An 18,711-nucleotide genomic window follows, 5' to 3' on the forward strand; every position below is an offset into this window, starting at 1 on the left:
GAAATGTGTTTCAATAAATGCAGCAAAGGTGCATTTATAGTATGTTTCTCAGGTACTATCATTGAAATCATTTTCTCTCTGCTCCCACTTTGGGTATGATTTTTCCAAGTCTGAAGGAATGATAGTGACCAAAAATCTTCACAATCTGGGTTACCTTTCTTTATAAGATGGTGACAGTGCTGTGTGTGTGTGTGTGTGTGTGTGTGTGTGTGTGTGTGTGTGTGTGTGTGTGTGTGTGTGTGTGTGTGTGTGTGTGTGTGTGACCACAGGCCGGAGCTGGCTGGTGTGGTCAGCCTGAAAGGCTGTGTGAAAGGTTTCCAGTTCCAGAAAAAAGACTTCAACCTGCTGGAGGAGCCTGGTACTATTGGCATCAGCAGTGGCTGTCCTGAGGAGTTCTTTGTAAGGCGCTCCTTCCAATTGTTCTCACACATACTCACTGATAATGCACTGTGCTGTATGTCCTGAAATCAATACCACATACACAGTTTCACACTCAAATACAGCTGTGCACACAGATTTTCTCTCTGTGTTGAGAGAGAATAATTGGCTGTTTGAGCTCAACAGTTTATGTCTCTACTGGCAGATCATTGACCTGTAAGCTGAGCAGTGACTGAAAGGTAATAGGTAACAAAAGTGAGATCTGTTTTTTGTAATGTGACAGATGTCCCATAAAGCCTACTTCACTGGAGAGAGTTACCTGGGATCCATAGCAAAGATTTCCCCCTTTGACAACTTTGAGGGAGGGCTCAACTTCAGAACTCTACAGCAAAGTGGACTTCTCTTCTACTACAGTGAAGGGGTACACACAGATCAATGTCTTTATTGTAAATCTGCTAGTTGAGCAAGACTAATTGGTTGTTTATCAAGAATTCTGCACAAGAACAGGTTCTTTCTTTTTTTAGACATTTTTGTGCTGCTGTAAATTAACTATAATTTCATTTTCTCCTGCTCCAGTCTGATGAGTTCAGCATCTACCTGGAGAACGGAGGCGTGGTGCTGAACTCCCGTGGCATTAGAGTCAAATCACACAAAAAACAGTATAATGATGGAATGACACACTTCTTAGTGGCCTCGGTGAACAATCAGAAGTAAGCACTTCACAATTTTAACAGCTGCAGAATCCTGTTAGGAACTGTCTTTTGTGCAAACCTGGGGTTTGTGACCAGCCATGTCTACATCCTATTTCCTTTCAGGATTAAGAAAACTTGATTGCTTAACTCATACCTATTTGAAGAGTTTTCATGTGATTATACCAAATTTCAGTTACTTGTACTGTATGTTGGCATATTGACTCTTTGGTAGGTAGGTAGGGTCATGCATGCAGTAAGAAAAGGATGTGTCCTGGTAACTTTATTGAGTGACTAATTGCTTTGTTCTCCTAAGGTATTCCCTGTTTGTGGATGACAAAGACAAGCAGGAGAAGAAACGTCCATCATCTGCCACAAGATCCTCATCAGACTCAGCCCTAAAGACCTTCTACTATGGAGGGTCTCCAAGCAGCAGCTTCAAAAACTTCACAGGCTGCATCACCTATACCTACATTAACAGGTAGAGCACTATTAAGTAGTACTTCACTATACCTTAGAGCAGGGATGGCCAACCCTGGTCGTTGAAAGGTACTGCCCTGCTTGTTTTCCCACTATCCCTTATAGTTTAATTGAATGGAACTAATTTGTCTTATGCTTCATAGAAGGCAAGAATTCTTCTCTTATCCTCTTTTTGTAGAACTGCAGCAGTCAAAGATTTCTAATTTACATGTTGACTTGTGTTCCTGCTTAGGCTTTTCTTACTCACCCTCTACCAGAAGAAAAGACTTACAAATAAGGCTGTGAGCTGAGTGGTTAAGGACATTGAGTTTGCTGCTATGAAGGCATGCTAGAGTGTTGAGAGCATCTCTGCAGCATTTACATGTTTGGCAATCTTGCACTATTTCCTGTCACTCCTTCAATCTGTGTTTTTTAAGACAAGACCGGGATATTGAGCCTGAGGACTTCCAGCGGTACACAGAGAAGGTCCAGACCTCCCTGCAGGACTGTCCAGTCCAGCGTCCCCCCGCTGCACTGCTGTCAAGGTACAGGGATAACACGTCCAGAGCCAAACACAACCAACCACAGAAGGTAAAAAGAAAAGAACACTGGCTGTTAGAAGATATATTCTTTTATTATTTGTTTGCTATCATCTGTGCCATGCTGACATTCCTTGCACATTCTCAAAGGACAAGTCCAGCCTCCCTCTAGGCCTGATGGAACTGAGGAGTGATAACCAAAAGTCATCAGAGATAAACATCCAGCCCTGCTATCTCTCATCAAGTCCCAAAGCAACTCCCCAAGCCTTCCACTATGGTGGCATCACCAACAGCAGGCAGCACTACACAAGCATCTCAGACTCCCTTTCTGACAGGTACTGTACGTTGAGTAGAAAGCTGAAAGCAACCTCAAGATCATGTCTGTTCAAGAGCTTAGTGTGTACATTAACTTTTGAACAAATTTTAATGTATCTGCATGTTACTGAATGCTCCTCCTCCCAGGTCACACTTCTCCTTATCCCTGAAGACCCACTCATCCTTCGGCCTCATCTTTTATGTATCTGACGTTCAAGAGGACAACTTCATGGCTCTCTTCCTGGCCCATGGGAAACTGGTATACACCTTCAATGTAGCAGACCAAAAAGTCAAAATCAAGAGTGAGGACAGATACAATGATGGTGAATGGCACGATGTAAGTTCATGTCTATATACATGATGCCTATACATCATATATACATGGGTGGGTGCACGTATTTATGTGTCAATCTTCTGTACAATGACTTTGTCTGTTCTTGTGCTGAAGGTTATTTTTGTCCGTGATGGCAGTATGGGACGGTTAATAATAGATGGACTCACAGTGCTGGAAGACAGAGCTCAGGGAAGCAACATATCCTGGCATGTCAGTGGTCACCTCTATGTCGGAGGAGTTCCACCAGGAAAAGCTCAGAAGAATATTCAGGTATGAGTTGAAGTTTATTTGGAACAGAGATAACTTTAAAAACCTACACAACAGACATAATCAGCAACATATGGAGAACATTGTTTGTGGTTGTTGGTCGATTGTAGATTAAATATGCACACTCCATTCAGCTCTGTACCAACTCTTGAAGGAACAATGTAGCTTGTTGCTAACTTTGGCTGCGGTTTGGAGCAGTACAGATGTGCATTTGGTTAAATACTTACATATTTCACTTTGTAGAAGTACCAATGTACAACTGTAAACCTAATAAATTTAAAGGTGCTGTATTCAGAATTTGAATAAAAGTATGTACATATTAAACACTAATGATGCAGCCAAAATAGACTCTGTCAACAGTAAATGCATGTTGCATTTTAATATTGTACTTAGCTGCAGTAGAAAGGTTACTGAAATGGTTGCTGTCCTCATTATAAAATAAAAATACTCCAATAAATTGCATTGCAACTAAGTACAGTATATGTACTTAGTTGCAATAGCAGTTTCGTTTGTCAGTACAAGTGGCCCTTTTTATACGAGCTACTGGTAATATAGAAATATTGACAAGTGCAGCTTTAAAGCTAGCCTATGTTAAACAGTAGGAGCTATGGCCCTAATAAGCAGTTACCAGTAAATTCTAAAATGTAATATAACAATAGCACAAGTAGAAAAGTATCATAAAATGAGTCAATTGACTGAGTAGTGTCAGTTACACAGGCTTTTTTTAATGTTTTTTAGTGGTTTAGTGATTAGCTTTTCTAACCTTAGCCACCATAAGTTCAAACTTAAATTTTGTGTCCCTTCAGAGAAACTCTGCACACAGCTTCACTGGCTGTCTAAAGAACCTTCAGCTTGATGGACAGTGGCTGTCCTCAGTCACAGAGATGTTTGGGGTCACCCCTTGCTTTGAGGGGCTCTCTGAGGCTGGAACCTACTTCTCAGAGGAAGGAGGATACATTGTTCTGGGTATGATTCTGGTGTTTTCTAAATGAAAAGCAAAATTGCAGAGTTAAGTCTTTCATCTAGTTTTAAACTGAAACTAAGAAATTGAACATTATGTATAAATATTAAATTTGAAAAATTCCCATTGAAAATTTGTATTGATTTTACGCAGTCTTGTGGCGAAATAACAATACCACATACATCAACTGTTTGGACTTATGGAAGCATGTGTTGTATTATATGGCTCATTAGATTTTTTTTTGGGGGGGGGGGGGGGGGGGCTCATGAGCCCCTCTGGTCTTTTACAAGAAGAGTTTGGTTAGGTGTGAGAACACGATATCCTCAGTGCAGCTGTAGTGAATCTATGTCTCTGTTCATGGGGGGAAGGTGAAGGCCCCAAGATATTGACCTGCAGCTGTCGAACAAATTGCTTAATTTAGAAAATATGCACACACACCAGAGAAACAAGGCAGAATAATGTGGCTGCAAGGTGAGCTCCAAAATGAATAAGGTACACAGAACTCACATCATCTCGCTGCCTTTGTTTCCCTCTATCAGATGAATTTTTTGACCTTGGCTCCAACTTTGAGCTGGTGATGGAGGTGCGCCCCCGTGTGGCATCTGGCCTGCTACTGCATGTGCACACAGCAGAGGGATATTTCACTATATACATTCATCAAGGAGCGGTAAGCCATTAGAACAGGTTTCGGGCTGGTCATGTTAACTAAACTTCTATTCAAAAACATACATTAATGTTTGTTTCTAGGTGGTTGTCACTGTAAATACTGGGACCAATGAGTTCTCCACAAAAGTGTCTCCAAGACAGAGTCTGTGTGCTGGCAAGTGGCACAGAATTACTGGTGAGATTTTTTTTTTTTTTTTTAACAACCCAAATGAATATATTGAATGATATTATGAAAGACAACAATACTGAGGAGTTGAAAAATCCAGAGTTGGAATTTATAGTTGTTGTGATCTATTGCTCAAAACACAAATTACAAATTTTTGAAATGTAGTCAGTGTCTGATACTAGTCTGGTTATACTTCACTAACAGTTCCAAAGATGAAACCTTTGTGACACCCTGATACTGGAAGTCTTTTAATTTCATGATAAAAATGTGAGTTTCTGTGATATGTGATATGTCATTTTGGCTAAACCAATGCTTTCTGTTCTGCTTGACCTTAGTGACCCGAAATGCCAACATTGTTCAGCTAAATGTGGACTCAGAGGTCAACCATGTGGAGGCACCACTGAATACCAGCTCCACAGACGCTAGAAAGCCAGTGTTCATTGGTGGAGCTCCAGGTGAGTCAGGAAACCAGACTCTCCTCTTTTCCTACTATGATATAAACTTTTCTGATTACATTAACACTCTTCCCCCTTCAGATCTTTTCCTTCCAGAGAGCATCACCACCAGGAAGGCCTATGTGGGCTGTATAAGGAACCTGGCCATCAATAACAGCCGAGTGACCTTCAGCAAAGCTGCTTTGGTCAGTGGAGCCGTCAGCATTGGAACTTGCCCAGCAGCATAACACCTCTTTCAAAGCATCACTATCACCCAATACAACACTGAGCACACACATTAAAAACGTGCCTTTCTGTTAAACATAACTATTAAGAGAAGAATTGTCATTCTTTCATTCTTCAGAGGTTTTAGTTTTTTGTTTTTAATGTATTCGTTTTTTTTTTACATGAGATTTCCCATAAAACAACTATTCAGATTTTAAAAAGTAAAAAGAGAACGTGAGATGTTAGGTACAGAACCATCCTTAGAGTACAGTGTATTTGTGAAAAGACAGTGTATACTGCCATACCACTTTTTAATTTCATTGGCACATTATTTGTACAATCATGTTAAAAACATTCTTTTTTTACTGCTAAATAAATAATATTTTACATCCATATATGTTTGGTCTTGTTTACTTGGCAAATGACAAGGAGATACCTGCGCTCTGTGCTTCAATTTCATACAGATTAGATTTTTTTTTTTTTTAATTCTGCTAACAAAAAACTATCTACTTGGAAAATTAGTTAAGTGGGGTTGTTTTTATCATTAACTCATACAACTATCCTTGTTTTATTTCCTATTTATTGTTGCCTGTTGTTAAATTACGCCACTTACTGTGAACATGAAAACACTGCCCTCCCCTGCGTATTCAGTAGATTTTACAACCCAACAGCTATGGTTACAGATAACAGCTCAAGAGATGCAATGCTATCTGTACTTGTTTCATCTTCAACATTCTTTTAACTAGTCTGCTTGACTTATTAGTTTCAGTCTAATAAAATCCTAGGTTTTTAATCAGTGAGTGAATATTCAGCAGTATTTCACCTGAATATTCAATATTTAGCAGTTTTTTTCTCATCCCAGTGTAATTGTAATAGTCAGTGATGATAAATATAGTTGACTGCCTAAATGACTGATCAGCCATCAGCTTTGTACTTATTAAGGAGCATGGGCAGTTAAAGGGTTAATTAGTATTCAAAACTTTGTTCCACTTCCATTTTCTATTTAATGTCTCGTTTTATATTATTTGGAGAGTAGGATAGATTTAGAAATAAAGTAAGTAAATCATGGAAACAAAATAAAAAATAAAAATCCAACGCATATCCGGGCTGAAAATAAATAAATAAAAATGCGGAAATAAATACAAGCGCATGAACTGTAAATAACAGAAAAAGAGAAATACAATTAAAAATAAACATGAATTTAAAGGGTGCAGCAGCTTACGCGCTTTACGCAATCATATACGCCGTTTCCATGGCAAATACGTCATCAGCACTCGACCAAATACAGTTGAGGCGCGAGTTTGAAGAAGCGTCCAACGTTATAGAGAAAGTTTTAGCTTCAGTTGTGGATAAATGTTAACATGAAGTAGGAGCTAAGAGAGCTCGGCTGAAGGGTCTGTCTGCTGTTGCTGCTGCCATGACACAGTCAGTTGTTGTCCAGGGTGAGTAAGCTCATAGAGCTGGGCGTTAGCATAACTAGCTGTCAGGTAATGAACGATCTGGTAATGCTAGTTAGCTCAAGTTAGCTCCTGTACAGACTGAATGAGTTTACAGTTTAACAGGTTATCTTAGTCACTGGACGTTTTCCTCGCCAGCTTGTAACATGTGCTCTTCTACAGTCGGGCAGTGTGGTAACCAGGTTGGCTGCCGGTTTTGGGATCTTGCTCTTCGAGAACATGCCCACGTCAATAAAGTAAGTGCACAACACAAGACAACACAACACAACACAGGAACGTCTCTCAGTCTCATAAGACGCTACCGTCACTATCCAGCCAAGGTAACCTCAATGAAATCTAGGCCTAGAAAAACACTATGCTAAATAATTAGTTCATACAAGTTAAATCAGGGCTTACTGCGTGTGGCCCACATTCATACCAGCATCTATCCCCACTCAGTACTAGTTAACTATATTCCTATAATCCCTGCCAGGACTGAAAGGATGGAATTTGTTAGCATCATTCATTTGTTTTCTCTCTATGGTTAAATCAGTACACAAGCATATTTTTGAAAAACTACTAGTACAACAGAAAATGAAACCGCTGGACTGTGTAAAAGACACACTTTAGTTGTTTAAGTGTTTAGTAGTCATACAGTACCATCCAATTCATTCTGCAGCAGGACAATGACACCAAACATACGTTTAGTGCCTAAAACCTTTGCACAGTATTGGATATTTAAAATATTATAAAATAGGTTCACAGCTATCTTACATGGCATGTTTTAATAATTGGATTACACATTGTATTCCAAGTCACATCACAATCACAAAATATTTGAAACATCATTTACTTTTACCAACCTTTCTGTGTAATCTGTCAGTGTAACAATGGAGATGAAATGTTAGGAAGGATGAGTGTTGAGGTCATGTTCTACTTGCCTTAATTAGGCTGTCTGGGCATCTGAGACACCTACTGCTTTGGTAAATGATCAAGCACAGATGTTAAACTTTTGTTAGCCCTCAAGCTTCTCAACTCTGATATCCTTTTCTCAGTTTTATCATTTAAATTGGATTTTTCTATCGTACTGCAGTGGACTTAAATAGCAACTAGCAGGTTCTCACTATTTTCATAAATTTTATAGACCGTATGATTAATTGGTTAATCCTCAGATTGATCACTAATAAAATAATTCTTAGTTGCAGCCCTAGAGGGTAATGAATGAGAAATTGAGTCAGATGAATTGCTTGTTGACCTAGTGAGTTTTACCAGTGCACGAGTCGAAGAATATTTCTAGTTTATTACAACTTATGTCTTATTTTGGTAGTGTAACGGGAAGGAGTTATGATCATAACTATGGAAATCTACTGCATGCTGTAACAAACCTGAGTTTTCCTTAATAGGAAACGTTTTCCTGTTGTTCCTACCTCATCCTATAAAGACAGATATTTTTATCACCTACAACACCATCTAAGGGCATTCCTCTTATTGTGTGTTTTCCTCCTGTTCAGAAAGGACTGTATGATGAGGCTCTCAGTAGCTTTTTCCGGAATGTGGACTCAAGGTAATCACACCTGCTACACTGGTTGAGGTAAGTGTATATCACAGTGGTCCAAATGAAGTCATTTTTTAATCGGTGTGCTTTGGTGTTCAGGAAAAGTGACGGGAGAGCCTGTGGTATTGGTGGGAGAATCCAGCATCTGAAAGCCAGAGTAAGCTTCTTTTTTTTTCTTTTTTCTTTTTTTTTAATCTTCTTGTCTTCACATGTGCAAGGCTACTCTTTGCCAAACAAACTCAGTATCAAGCTACACAACCTTGGAGCCAATACCACACTATGCAACTGGATTTTGGACTTTTTAACAACCCGTACACAGTGTATCAGAGCTGGCAGGCACATCCCCTCCATCTTGCCTATTAACACTGTGGCCCCCCAGGGTTGTGTGCTCAGCCCACTTCTCTATACACTCTTCACACATGACTGTTACTCCTCTTCTCCATCCAGTTACATAGTTAAGTTCGCTGATGACACAACAGTGCTTCGCCTCATCACTGGGACAGATTGTGGTTGCTACATGATACTGCCAGCTATTCGTCCTCTCCAGATTGTTCAGGGACAGAATATTCCCTGAAAAATCAAAGCTGAGGGTCTAATGCTTTATTTATCTTGGTGTTAAAAAGATGGCCCAGCGGATGGCTGTCTCTGTGTTACGGTGCGCTCTACTTTGCCTTGTTTTATGTTTTTATTCAGTTTTCTGCTCCTATCCTAGGGAAGAGCTCATGAATATCAGAGTTCCTACCCCTGTGGACTTATTTCCGAGTTTTCTGGCTTCTACCACGGACTTACTGGCTATTTTAATCAAGGAGGCACGTAACAAAGCGAGGCCCAGCAGAAGAGGGAAATGCTCAGGTGTGCTTGTGCGTCCCCACCGGCGCGGACTATGCACCGTGCTCCCCAGGATATTCCTCTTTAACATGCGCTCACTTTGCAACAAAATAGACAAGCTGACCCTGCTGCTGAACAAAAACAAAGACTTTTCCACGTCCTGTGTTTTGTGCTTCACAGAAACGTGGCTGTGTGATCTTATAACGGACTCTGCTACAGCTGAGTGGATTTCAACTCTACACAGCGGACAGACACGTGGAGCTTTCCAGCAAAACAAAAGGTGGTGGAATCTGCTTCTACATCAACACCAGCTGGTGCAACAATGTGACAATACTGTCTCAGCACTGTTCCCTGGATCTGGAGGCCTTCACCATTAACTGCAAGCCCTTCTACTCAGTTCGTTCTCGTCGGTGTTTACATCCCACCACAAGGCAATGTGAGCGAAGCGCAGCACGCGCTGGCTGACGAGATACTGCGTGTGGAACGGATAAACCTGGACGCCTTGGTTATTGTCCTAGGAGACTTTAACAAAGGTAATCTTTCCCACGAACTGCCTAAAATACAAACAGTTTATTAAGTGCCCGACCAGAGAGGGGAACGTACTGGACCATTGCTACTCCACCATCAGCGGTGCTTATCGTACTGTCCCTCGTGCCACACTGGGCCAGTCCGACCACATCGTGGTGCATTTGATTCCTGCATACAAGCAGAAATTAAAACTCTGCAAACCTGTTGTGAGGACATCAAAGAAGTGGACCAGTGAGTGAGTGGACCAGCGGAGGAACTTCAGGACTGTTTGGACTGTACAAACTGGGATGTTTTTAGGTTTGCCACCAACAGTCTGGATGAATACACAGACACTGTGACGTCCTACATTAAATTCTGTGAGGACAGTGTCATTCCATCACGCACCAGGGTGAGTTATAATGACAAACCCTGGTTCACAGCTAAAGTCAGACAGCTCAGGTGAAAGAAAGAGGCTGTATTCAGAAGTGGGGATGGGGAAAAATCCACGGAGGCTAAGTACAGATTTAGCGAGGAGGTGAGAAGAGCTAAATCAGCGTATGGTGAGAGAATGGAATAGCAATTCTCAGCCAACGACTCTGCCTCTGTCTGGAAAGAGCTTAAGGCGATCACAACTACAAGCCTAGAGCTCCCCACCTCTGTGAACGACCTGCGCCTGGTCGAAAGCCTGAATGAGTTCTTCTGCCGCTTTGAAAGACAATGGGACAAACCTGACCTCCCCCATTCCTCCCCCCACCAGCCATTGACCAGCAGCAGCCCCATGTCCATTTCCATACCTGGATCTCTTACACAGCTCCACACTTCTGCGCACACCTCCCCCTCACACCTCTCTCCATCAAAGAGGGAGATGTGAATAGACTGTAAAGCACTGTGCCAATCAGCTGTCCCCAGTGTTCACAAACATTTTTAACACCTCACTGGAGACCTGCCATGTGCCAGCCTTCTTGAAGACCTCAGCCATCGTCCCAGTCCCCAAAAAGACAAAGATCACAGGACTTAATGATTACAGACCCGTCACCCTGACTTCTGTGGTCATGAAGTCTTTTGAGCGCCTCGTCCCGTCCTATCTCGAGGACATTACAGACCCTCTCCTGGTTCCCCTGCAGTTCGCCAACAGATCTGTGGACGACGCTGTGAATATGGCTCTCCACTTCATCCTCCAGCATCTGGACTCCTTACCTTAGGATCCTACTCCAGGATACTGTTTGTGGACTTCAGCTCTGCCTTCAACACGATTGTTTCAGCTCTGCTCAGAGACGAGCTCTCCCAGCTGAATGTGCCTGAATCCACGTGCAGCTGGATCATGTACTTCCTGACAGACATGAGGCTGTGAAAGCATGTCTCTGACTCTGACATCAACACTGGATCCCCCCAAGGCTGTGTCCTTTCTCCCCTGCTATTCTGCCTATACACCAACAGCTGCACCAGTCTGTCAAAGTCCTGAAGTTTGCAGATGACACCACCCTCATCGGCCTCATCTCTGATGGAGGTGAGTCGGCCTACAGGAGTGAGATGGACCGTCTGGTGTCATCATGCAGCACTAACAACATGTAGCTCAACTCCCTCAAAACAGTGGAGATGATTGTGGATTTCAGGAAGGACCCAGCCCCCCTCCACCCCCCATCGTCTGTGATACTCCAGTGACCTCTGTCGAGTTCTTACGCTTCCTGGGCACCACCATCACCCAGGAGCTCAAGTGGGAGCAGAACAACAGCTCCCTCACCAAGAAGGCTGCAGCGTGTCATCCAGGCTGCTGAGAAGGTGATCGGCTGCAGTCTTCCATCTCTCCAGAAGCTGTACATCTCCAGGATCTGGAGATGCACAGCCAAGATCACTGCTGACCCCTCTCATCCCGGACAAGAACTCTTCCAGTCCCTGTATGCCAAGGCTGTGTTTGCCCCGTCATTATTTTCTTGTTATTCTGTAACAAAAGCAATAAACTATTATGAATTCACATGGGCACCGGTTATAGAGCATATACTGCTCTATAGCTCTATACTGGTGTATAAGAACATTGCTCTTATACTCATGTATAAGGGCAATGAAATACAACCTACAGCACATATAACTTATGCGCTGAGCTGAATACTTGCATATCTAAATCTACAGGCGGTATTGGTCGACATGGAGGAGGGTGTGGTCAAAGAGATCCTGCAAGGCCCGTTGAGAGAAGTGTTTGACAGCACTCAGCTCCTCACAGATGTGTCTGGTTCAGGGAACAACTGGTGAGACACAGACTAGCCATATATCAGTATGGGTGAATATGCCACCGATATTATTTTTTTTTTTTTTTTTTTTTTTTACAGAACATATAATGCAAGTAAAATATTTGAAATGGTGTAATTACTTAGTTTGTCAAGCAGAGTGCACTCCGTTGTTAGCTACTGACGACCAGCCAACTCTCACTTCAGTAAGGAGCTCTCTTGTTCAGGCAGCGGCAGACCGTTTATTTTGGATAATAAAGTTTATTGTTAAACTGTTATATACCCTGCCTCCATTGCATATGTTTCTCACATCATTATAAATATTTGATTACCACATTGGAGTTATTGTTAAAAATGTGTTTATCTATTTATGTTCTGTTTATGTATACTGTATTCTATGTACAGTACCAGTCAAAAGTTTGGACAAATTGAAATGCCATTGCCTGTGCAAGTGTATCTAAACTTTTGACTGGTACTATACTATAATATACACATAAATAATATCGGCCGCTATATCGATATCAGATTTTTTTATTTACTTCATGATATTGGTGCCGGCATCGGCACCAAAAAACCCTTATCGGTTGGGCTCTACTAAAAACCCTAACTGACCTGCTTTACAACCATTCATGTGTAGTTATACTGCATGAAGTTTAGGGATTAACTAAAGAAAGTTGGAATTTAAAATCTGTTTTATTAAATAGCCAACACTTTGCTAGGATTTTAACAGAGTGAGTATCAGACCTTTATGTTTTTTTTTTTGTTTGTTTTTTTTTTCCATTTCTCCAGCCAACATGTAATTTGGGGAAAGGTTAGTAGTGCTTCTTTACAGGGCGGCTTTAGCCATTTTAAAAAGAAGTGATTCTCCTCTGTAATGGCATTTTGAGCATAGTGAAAGGGAGTTCACATGAGACATGTGACTTATTTGGAGCTCCTGATCACAGCATATACTGGTAATTAATCTTCAGCCTTTCATTCTGAGGTTTATGTAAATACTTGGAATTAGACTCTTACATTCTTGCAATCAGTTGTATTATCTACCACAATGAGGCAGGTTATTATCTGCTGTATGCTTTACAGTTAAAAATGAACAAAACGCTTGAAATATATGTGTCATTGGGCAAGCCAATGACTGGGAAATTCTACATGCGCATACTACACCAATTTAACAGTATAAAATTCAGTCTCTGCTTTGTCCATCTGTCTCATAAGCACATTCACATTGTATGGAAATCACACTTCAGAACATTATTTAGATTTACTTTTCTTAGCTGTGTTGATATTCTTAATTTAAAACTTATGAAGTTTGTAGATTTGACTGTCTAACCCAATGGAGAAAATTAATCACTTGATGTATGAATAATTTATCAAATATGAACTAATCAGAAATATGCTTAGTTGTGACTCTAAATACATACTGCAACATGACAAAACTGCTGCTCTTCTTCCTTGTCTAGGGCTGTTGGATATGTGACGTATGGTTCAGCCTACAGGGAGCAGATCGTGGATAAGCTACGGAAGGCAGCAGAACACTGTGACTGCCTGCAGTGCTTCTTTCTCATTCACTCTATGGGAGGAGGTAAGGCACAAAAAATGTTTGACCACATCCATGCATGGATGCTTAAACTTGACCTAATTTCAATTGAAACTGATTGGAGTGCAGGGATATTACTATAACTATAGACTGAACTCCAGCCTTTATGTATTATAATTAAATTAAATTATAATAATTATACAATTATTTTGCCACTCTGACAAGTAGAAATTTATTGAAGCCAGTTAATTTCAGTTCTGTCAGACCTGTATTTTGGTAATTTTGACAGTTACAGTACATCACTGCTTGTAAGTTTCCCATCTTTCTCCAACCTTTCTATTACAGTAATAATTCTCCCATCCAAAGTCTGTATGTGCACATGTGCTCATATAGACTTTGTATATATAACCCGGAGGTCAGGGTTTTCTGATCCCTTGCCTTTATACTGCAAAGCTCTTCATGATGTTAAATAAATCAGGTTACTGCAAAAACTTACTTTGGTAAATGCACTGACGGAATTTGAGGTACTGGTTCCGGCTTGGGGACCAGAGTGCTGAACCTGCTGGAGGAGGAATTCCCTGAGGTGTGTCGAATTGTCACCTCCATCTATCCGTCTGCAGAAGACGATGTCATCACCTCTCCATACAACAGCGTCCTGGCCATGAAAGAGCTCACAGAGCATGCTGACTGTGTCCTGCCTGTTGAAAACCAGGTGTGTGCATTTCCTATCTCTTCAAATATCTCTGCTGTATGTGTAGTTACATCTAAACAATTAATGTTAACAACTTTTTGTTTCTCTCTAGTCGCTCGTCGACATTGTGAATAAAATCAAACATATGTCTCATGGTGGAAAGCCAGGGTCGACAATTAAGACAAACTGCACCGTTATCTCTGGACAGGGCGGGCTCACGGGGGCAGAGAAGCCCTTTGATGCTATGAATAACATTGTGGCTAATCTGCTGCTCAATATGACCAGGTATAGTATTACTGTGTAGGCTCATATATAGTACAGTAGACCCCTGTCTGCTGAAGGAAAGGGGACTGTATCACAGTGTTTATTTTACATCTGAACATGCTGCCATGGTGTTTTTTTTTATTTTCGTGGTGCTAGCAAGTCAAAATATTTGTTCCATTCCATTCATAATGGTCTTAACCAATCCTCTGGTCAAAGATTATTTAAGTAGCTCTTTATTGGAGGGGTAAACTACATTTTCAGAGAATTAGTTGGCGTATGGTGGTTGTGTAGAGAACTGCCTCATGTGTAAGCCCTAAATCTCTCGTAGTTGTTGAGTTGTTGAGATCTGGCAGCTGTCAAGAATACAACATTTATGTCCTTTCCATACTCGTCAACCCCTTCATTGAGAGCTCGAGTCTTATATGGAAGTATTTGTTAACTGTTATGTTTCTCTGCTTATTTTATTCTTGTGCATGTACATAGGCACAACCTCCTTAAGGCCAATGATTTCACATTATGTCACTGCTTGGTAATATGCCAGGAATATAGCAGTGTTAAAAACAAAGGCAGAATAGAAGGATGTTAGGTAATTAAAAAAATATTTTAAAACAGCCACTGTGCGGTTTACCTCATTAGAAAAGACGTGTTCAGCAAGTTTGTTAGTAAGAAATGATGGACATAAACAGAAACTTTGTATTTATCACTGTTACACAATGAGGATATCATTTGAAAAATCTGTTTTTCCTGCAAAAATAGTGTCAGATTTTCCAAAAGTGCTTTTCCAAAAGCTTACAGCTTGCTAATATGTCATCTTAACTCTCCTGTGTTATTTCTCTCTTGTCACAGCTCTGCCCGTTTTGACGGTTCTCTCAACATGGATCTAAATGAGATTGCCATGAACCTGGTGCCGTTCCCTCGTTTACACTACCTGGTGCCCAGCCTCACTCCACTCTACACACTGGCAGATGTCAGCGTTCCCACCAGAAGGTCAGCTTGACAATGACCTTGGCTGTCACTGCAGCCATTTTTTGCCTCGCAGTTGTTTTGACTCCTGCAGAGGTCTATCAGCCCCCACATGTGCCTCTTGACTGTAGTGATAAATGATCATGGAAGCCCCCCGGAGACGTCATTGATTGGAAGTGCATTGAACTAATTTAGTCCTTTACTTAAACTTGAAACTGCTCTTACTGTCATTTGAAACTAGATAACAAAGACTAAATTGAGTATACAAGAGGCTGGGCTGGTTAGCATCACAGTATAAACAAAAATATTATATGTTAAGACATAGCAAATCTGCTAAATGAATGAATCAAAAGAAATACCGTATTCTGAATATGATTTTTTTTTTTTGATGAAAATGCATCTCAGTAAACGATGTCATTCTATATTCGAGCTCTAGACTTTTACGTCAATACACCCACAAAAATAGGTGGCGCCAAATAAATACAGGTAAACGAGTTCCCCTGGTCTGAAGCAACCTGATGAACTACAGTCGTTTATAGTACCAGGACTGCATGATGGTGAGTGACTGTACAGAACATAGTGGTTCAAAAGTCGGCCAAGTAAACCAGCAACTGAGGAGAGTTTATGATGCAAATTTTAAACTCATGGTGATAAATGCAGCTGAGTCATCTAACAACTGTCAAGCAGCCAGGAAAATACGGTGTGTCAGAATGTAATGTCAAGGGATGGCGAGTCCAAAAGGATATCTTAGAAATGCATATAAAAAGAGAGGCACAGCCTAATTGTTATTAAATCCAGATGTAGAGGCGGTCATCTTATAAACAGGGACGTCTTATATTTGGGATAATACAGTAATCAAAAAGATGGTCAGTTCTGTGAACTGTGATTCACTGTTGGAGAATAATATAATATGATTGAAAGTTAAGCAGTAATACTGAAAAAATAATGATAAACATGAATGCAGTACTTTCAAAGATTCCCAAGTATTAAGAATCCCAACTTTTTGAAAAACATAATTCATGAGCTCACCTGCAGATGTAAAAATTATCTGAGCAAAGTTTTAGTACCATAGTTTCAAACAAGAGCGACCACAAAGCCCATTTTTTTATGTTAACAAGTGAGGTGGTGGCACCACCCAACCACTAACCCACCTCCTCTTCAACAACATCTGCCTTAAAATAAGGCTTTGTGTGTTCTATGGCGCCCACATCGTCTCCAGTGGAGCGGCTCATTGGTTGAAAAGAGTGGTGGTTGTACTGGGTGACTCCCAGAGGTGAATATTTAAGTGTATGAATGCAGAGCAGGGTGTTGCTTAAAAATATCTTGCCTGTTCAGCAGAACCTCCCTAGATAAACAAAAGTCAAAATTGTCCCCTTGGCATGAAATTGCTTGCAAGGTCATTTCAGTTAATATACCCTGTGGCACAAAAGTTGTTATTCATCTGATTAAATGTAGTATCTGGAAAGAATATATTCTAATATATGAGCATTTTAACGTTTTCTTTCTTTGATGTCTCCCTTAACTTTGTCCTCTAGACTAGATCAGATGTTCAGCGATGCCTTCAGCAAAGACCACCAGTTAATCCGAGCTGACCCAAAACACAGCCTCTACCTGGCCTGTGCCCTAATGGTCAGGGGCCAGGTGCAAGTGTCTGATCTCCGCAGGAACATTGAGAGGTCAGAGTACTAACCCCTCAACCCCATTTGCACCGAAACAGACATCAAGTTTGTACACCCTCCCCAATATTTCCCATCAATACTGACCATCGCGCTCAGTCTCTCAATGAGTACCCTTTTTTCAACGCTGGCAGCAGGGACTCATGACTGGCCCATTGAGCACCCAGCTCTCCTCAGCAGAGCTGTAACAGATGCTGGTGTGAGAGCACATATTTGTGCGTGACCATGGTGTAAAAGAGGAGGAAAGGGAGGGAAAGCACAGGAATGTTACCAACAAGAACGCTCTTAAGGGTACAGTTAATCATCTGACATGTGTGGACCATATTTCATGGTTGTTGTCCTCTTTGACTGTTATTTTTCATGAAACTTACAAGAACCTAAGTGCCTGCGTTGTCCTGTATACAGCATTTTTTGTAGTATGAACATTTTAGATGCCTGATAAATTGTCATTTATCAGAAAAAAAATGCCACATATGGTTAGTTCAAATGGGAGGATCTTGCTAGGCAGTTTTCTCACTTTTCAGTCCTGTAAAATAAGCCATTTCAGAAGTCAGTAGATTTCTCTCCAGATTTTTCCTCTCAGGAGCGTAAATGACAAATTGTTCTGACTTTCCAACAGTACTTTTTTGAACTTAATGTCATTTTGTCCCTTTTCTAGGCTGAAGCCATCGCTGCCATTTGTCTCGTGGAACCAAGAAGGCTGGAAAACTGGCCTGTGTTCAGTGCCTCCTGTGGGTCACTCTCACTCCCTGTTAGCCCTGGCCAACAACACATGTGTAAAGCCCACGTTTATGGAGCTGAGAGAGCGCTTCACCAAGCTCTACAAGAAGAAGGTGCTTTACTTCTGTGCTTTGAGACCAGAGGCAGATAGTTTAGAATTTACAGTAAAACTACCAAATCCTTTGTGACAAATGTCAAAAGCATTCATTTAACTGTAGCTTTCTGCTCTGGGCATTATTGTTTTTTAATTGGAGTAATTTTGGCTAATGTCTCTTTTTCTTTTGCTGTGTTTTTTATAAGGCTCACTTACATCACTATCTGCATGTAGAGGGGATGGAGCAGAGCTGCTTCTCAGAGGCCATCTCCTCTCTCAGCTCACTGATTGAAGAATACCATTCACTGGATGCTACCAAGGGGAAGCTCATGCCCGATGCACCCAGGCTCAGCATTGCCAGATGAAGATGTGCTCTCTGTCCTACCGCCTGTTTCTTTGGCTGCTTGTTTTGTATTGGTTAATTTAAAAAAAAAAAAAAAAAAAACTTCACACAGCCATGTTTTGTATATACCTTTATAAGCTCTAAATGAAGCATTTCTAATGTCTAAAAAAATAACAGCAACGGTTTATATAAAGAATGGAAGAATTACACAAGACAATTTGTGGTATGATTTGATTTGCCATTATAGGCTCCCTGACCTTAACATTATGAGGTGCTGTTAATGAGTCAACATCTGCTTTTACAATGGCCACAATCCACGTTGTTATTGCACAAACACATCCTGAAGTCAGGGCTCATAAAAGCTTAAATCATACCTAACAGTATTTGTCTTCATTTAATGATCCCAGGCGTGTGTCATTATGAGATGAGGTTTTATAGTTTCTGT

General features: G+C 40.9%; 2 protein-coding genes across 4 annotated transcripts in view; both read left to right on the top strand.

Moving 5' to 3' along the window:
- The window catches only part of lama4 (laminin, alpha 4), a 30,903-nt gene extending 25,077 nt beyond the window's left edge, over positions 1-5,826 (top strand). Inside the window, exons 28-40 of the mRNA XM_026318714.1 lie at positions 270-399; positions 662-799; positions 955-1,088; positions 1,384-1,548; positions 1,964-2,117; positions 2,216-2,400; positions 2,528-2,717; positions 2,829-2,984; positions 3,788-3,947; positions 4,482-4,609; positions 4,690-4,783; positions 5,110-5,229; positions 5,311-5,826. Coding sequence (XP_026174499.1) covers positions 270-399; positions 662-799; positions 955-1,088; positions 1,384-1,548; positions 1,964-2,117; positions 2,216-2,400; positions 2,528-2,717; positions 2,829-2,984; positions 3,788-3,947; positions 4,482-4,609; positions 4,690-4,783; positions 5,110-5,229; positions 5,311-5,456 — 1,900 coding nt within the window. The 3' untranslated portion in view covers positions 5,457-5,826. The remainder of the gene's footprint in view (positions 1-269; positions 400-661; positions 800-954; positions 1,089-1,383; positions 1,549-1,963; positions 2,118-2,215; positions 2,401-2,527; positions 2,718-2,828; positions 2,985-3,787; positions 3,948-4,481; positions 4,610-4,689; positions 4,784-5,109; positions 5,230-5,310) is intronic.
- An 881-nt stretch (positions 5,827-6,707) lies between these two features.
- Positions 6,708-18,589, top strand: tube1 (tubulin, epsilon 1). Of its 3 annotated transcripts, none has more exons than XM_026319349.1 (12): positions 6,708-6,875; positions 7,053-7,126; positions 8,381-8,433; positions 8,524-8,581; positions 11,887-12,002; positions 13,439-13,560; positions 14,040-14,227; positions 14,319-14,491; positions 15,317-15,457; positions 16,969-17,109; positions 17,768-17,942; positions 18,130-18,589. In XM_026319349.1, the coding sequence occupies exons 1-12, from the start codon at positions 6,851-6,853 to the stop codon at positions 18,286-18,288; spliced, it is 1,425 nt and encodes a 474-aa protein (XP_026175134.1). In that variant the 5' UTR covers positions 6,708-6,850; the 3' UTR covers positions 18,289-18,589. The 3 variants fall into 3 exon arrangements, with proteins under 3 accessions (XP_026175134.1, XP_026175135.1, XP_026175136.1); XM_026319350.1 differs by having other exon boundaries at positions 14,136-14,227; XM_026319351.1 differs by lacking the exon at positions 6,708-6,875 and adding an exon at positions 9,137-11,654 and having other exon boundaries at positions 7,111-7,126.
- The last annotated feature ends 122 nt before the right edge of the window (positions 18,590-18,711 follow it).

This window comes from Mastacembelus armatus, chromosome 24, assembly GCF_900324485.2.
Source record: "Mastacembelus armatus chromosome 24, fMasArm1.2, whole genome shotgun sequence".
In the NCBI taxonomy this organism is placed as follows: Eukaryota; Metazoa; Chordata; class Actinopteri; order Synbranchiformes; family Mastacembelidae; genus Mastacembelus; species Mastacembelus armatus.

What these genes read in the sequence shown, in the direction of transcription:
- tube1 (XM_026319349.1), top strand. Translation starts at nt 6,851, where the DNA reads ATGACACAGTCAGTTGTTGTCCAGG. An exon ending in TCCAGCATCTGAAAGCCAGA is followed by an intron (nt 8,582 to 11,886) that starts GTAAGCTTCTTT and finishes CTAAATCTACAG; the next exon opens with GCGGTATTGGTCGACATGGA. An exon ending in CCAAGCTCTACAAGAAGAAG is followed by an intron (nt 17,943 to 18,129) that starts GTGCTTTACTTC and finishes GTTTTTTATAAG; the next exon opens with GCTCACTTACATCACTATCT.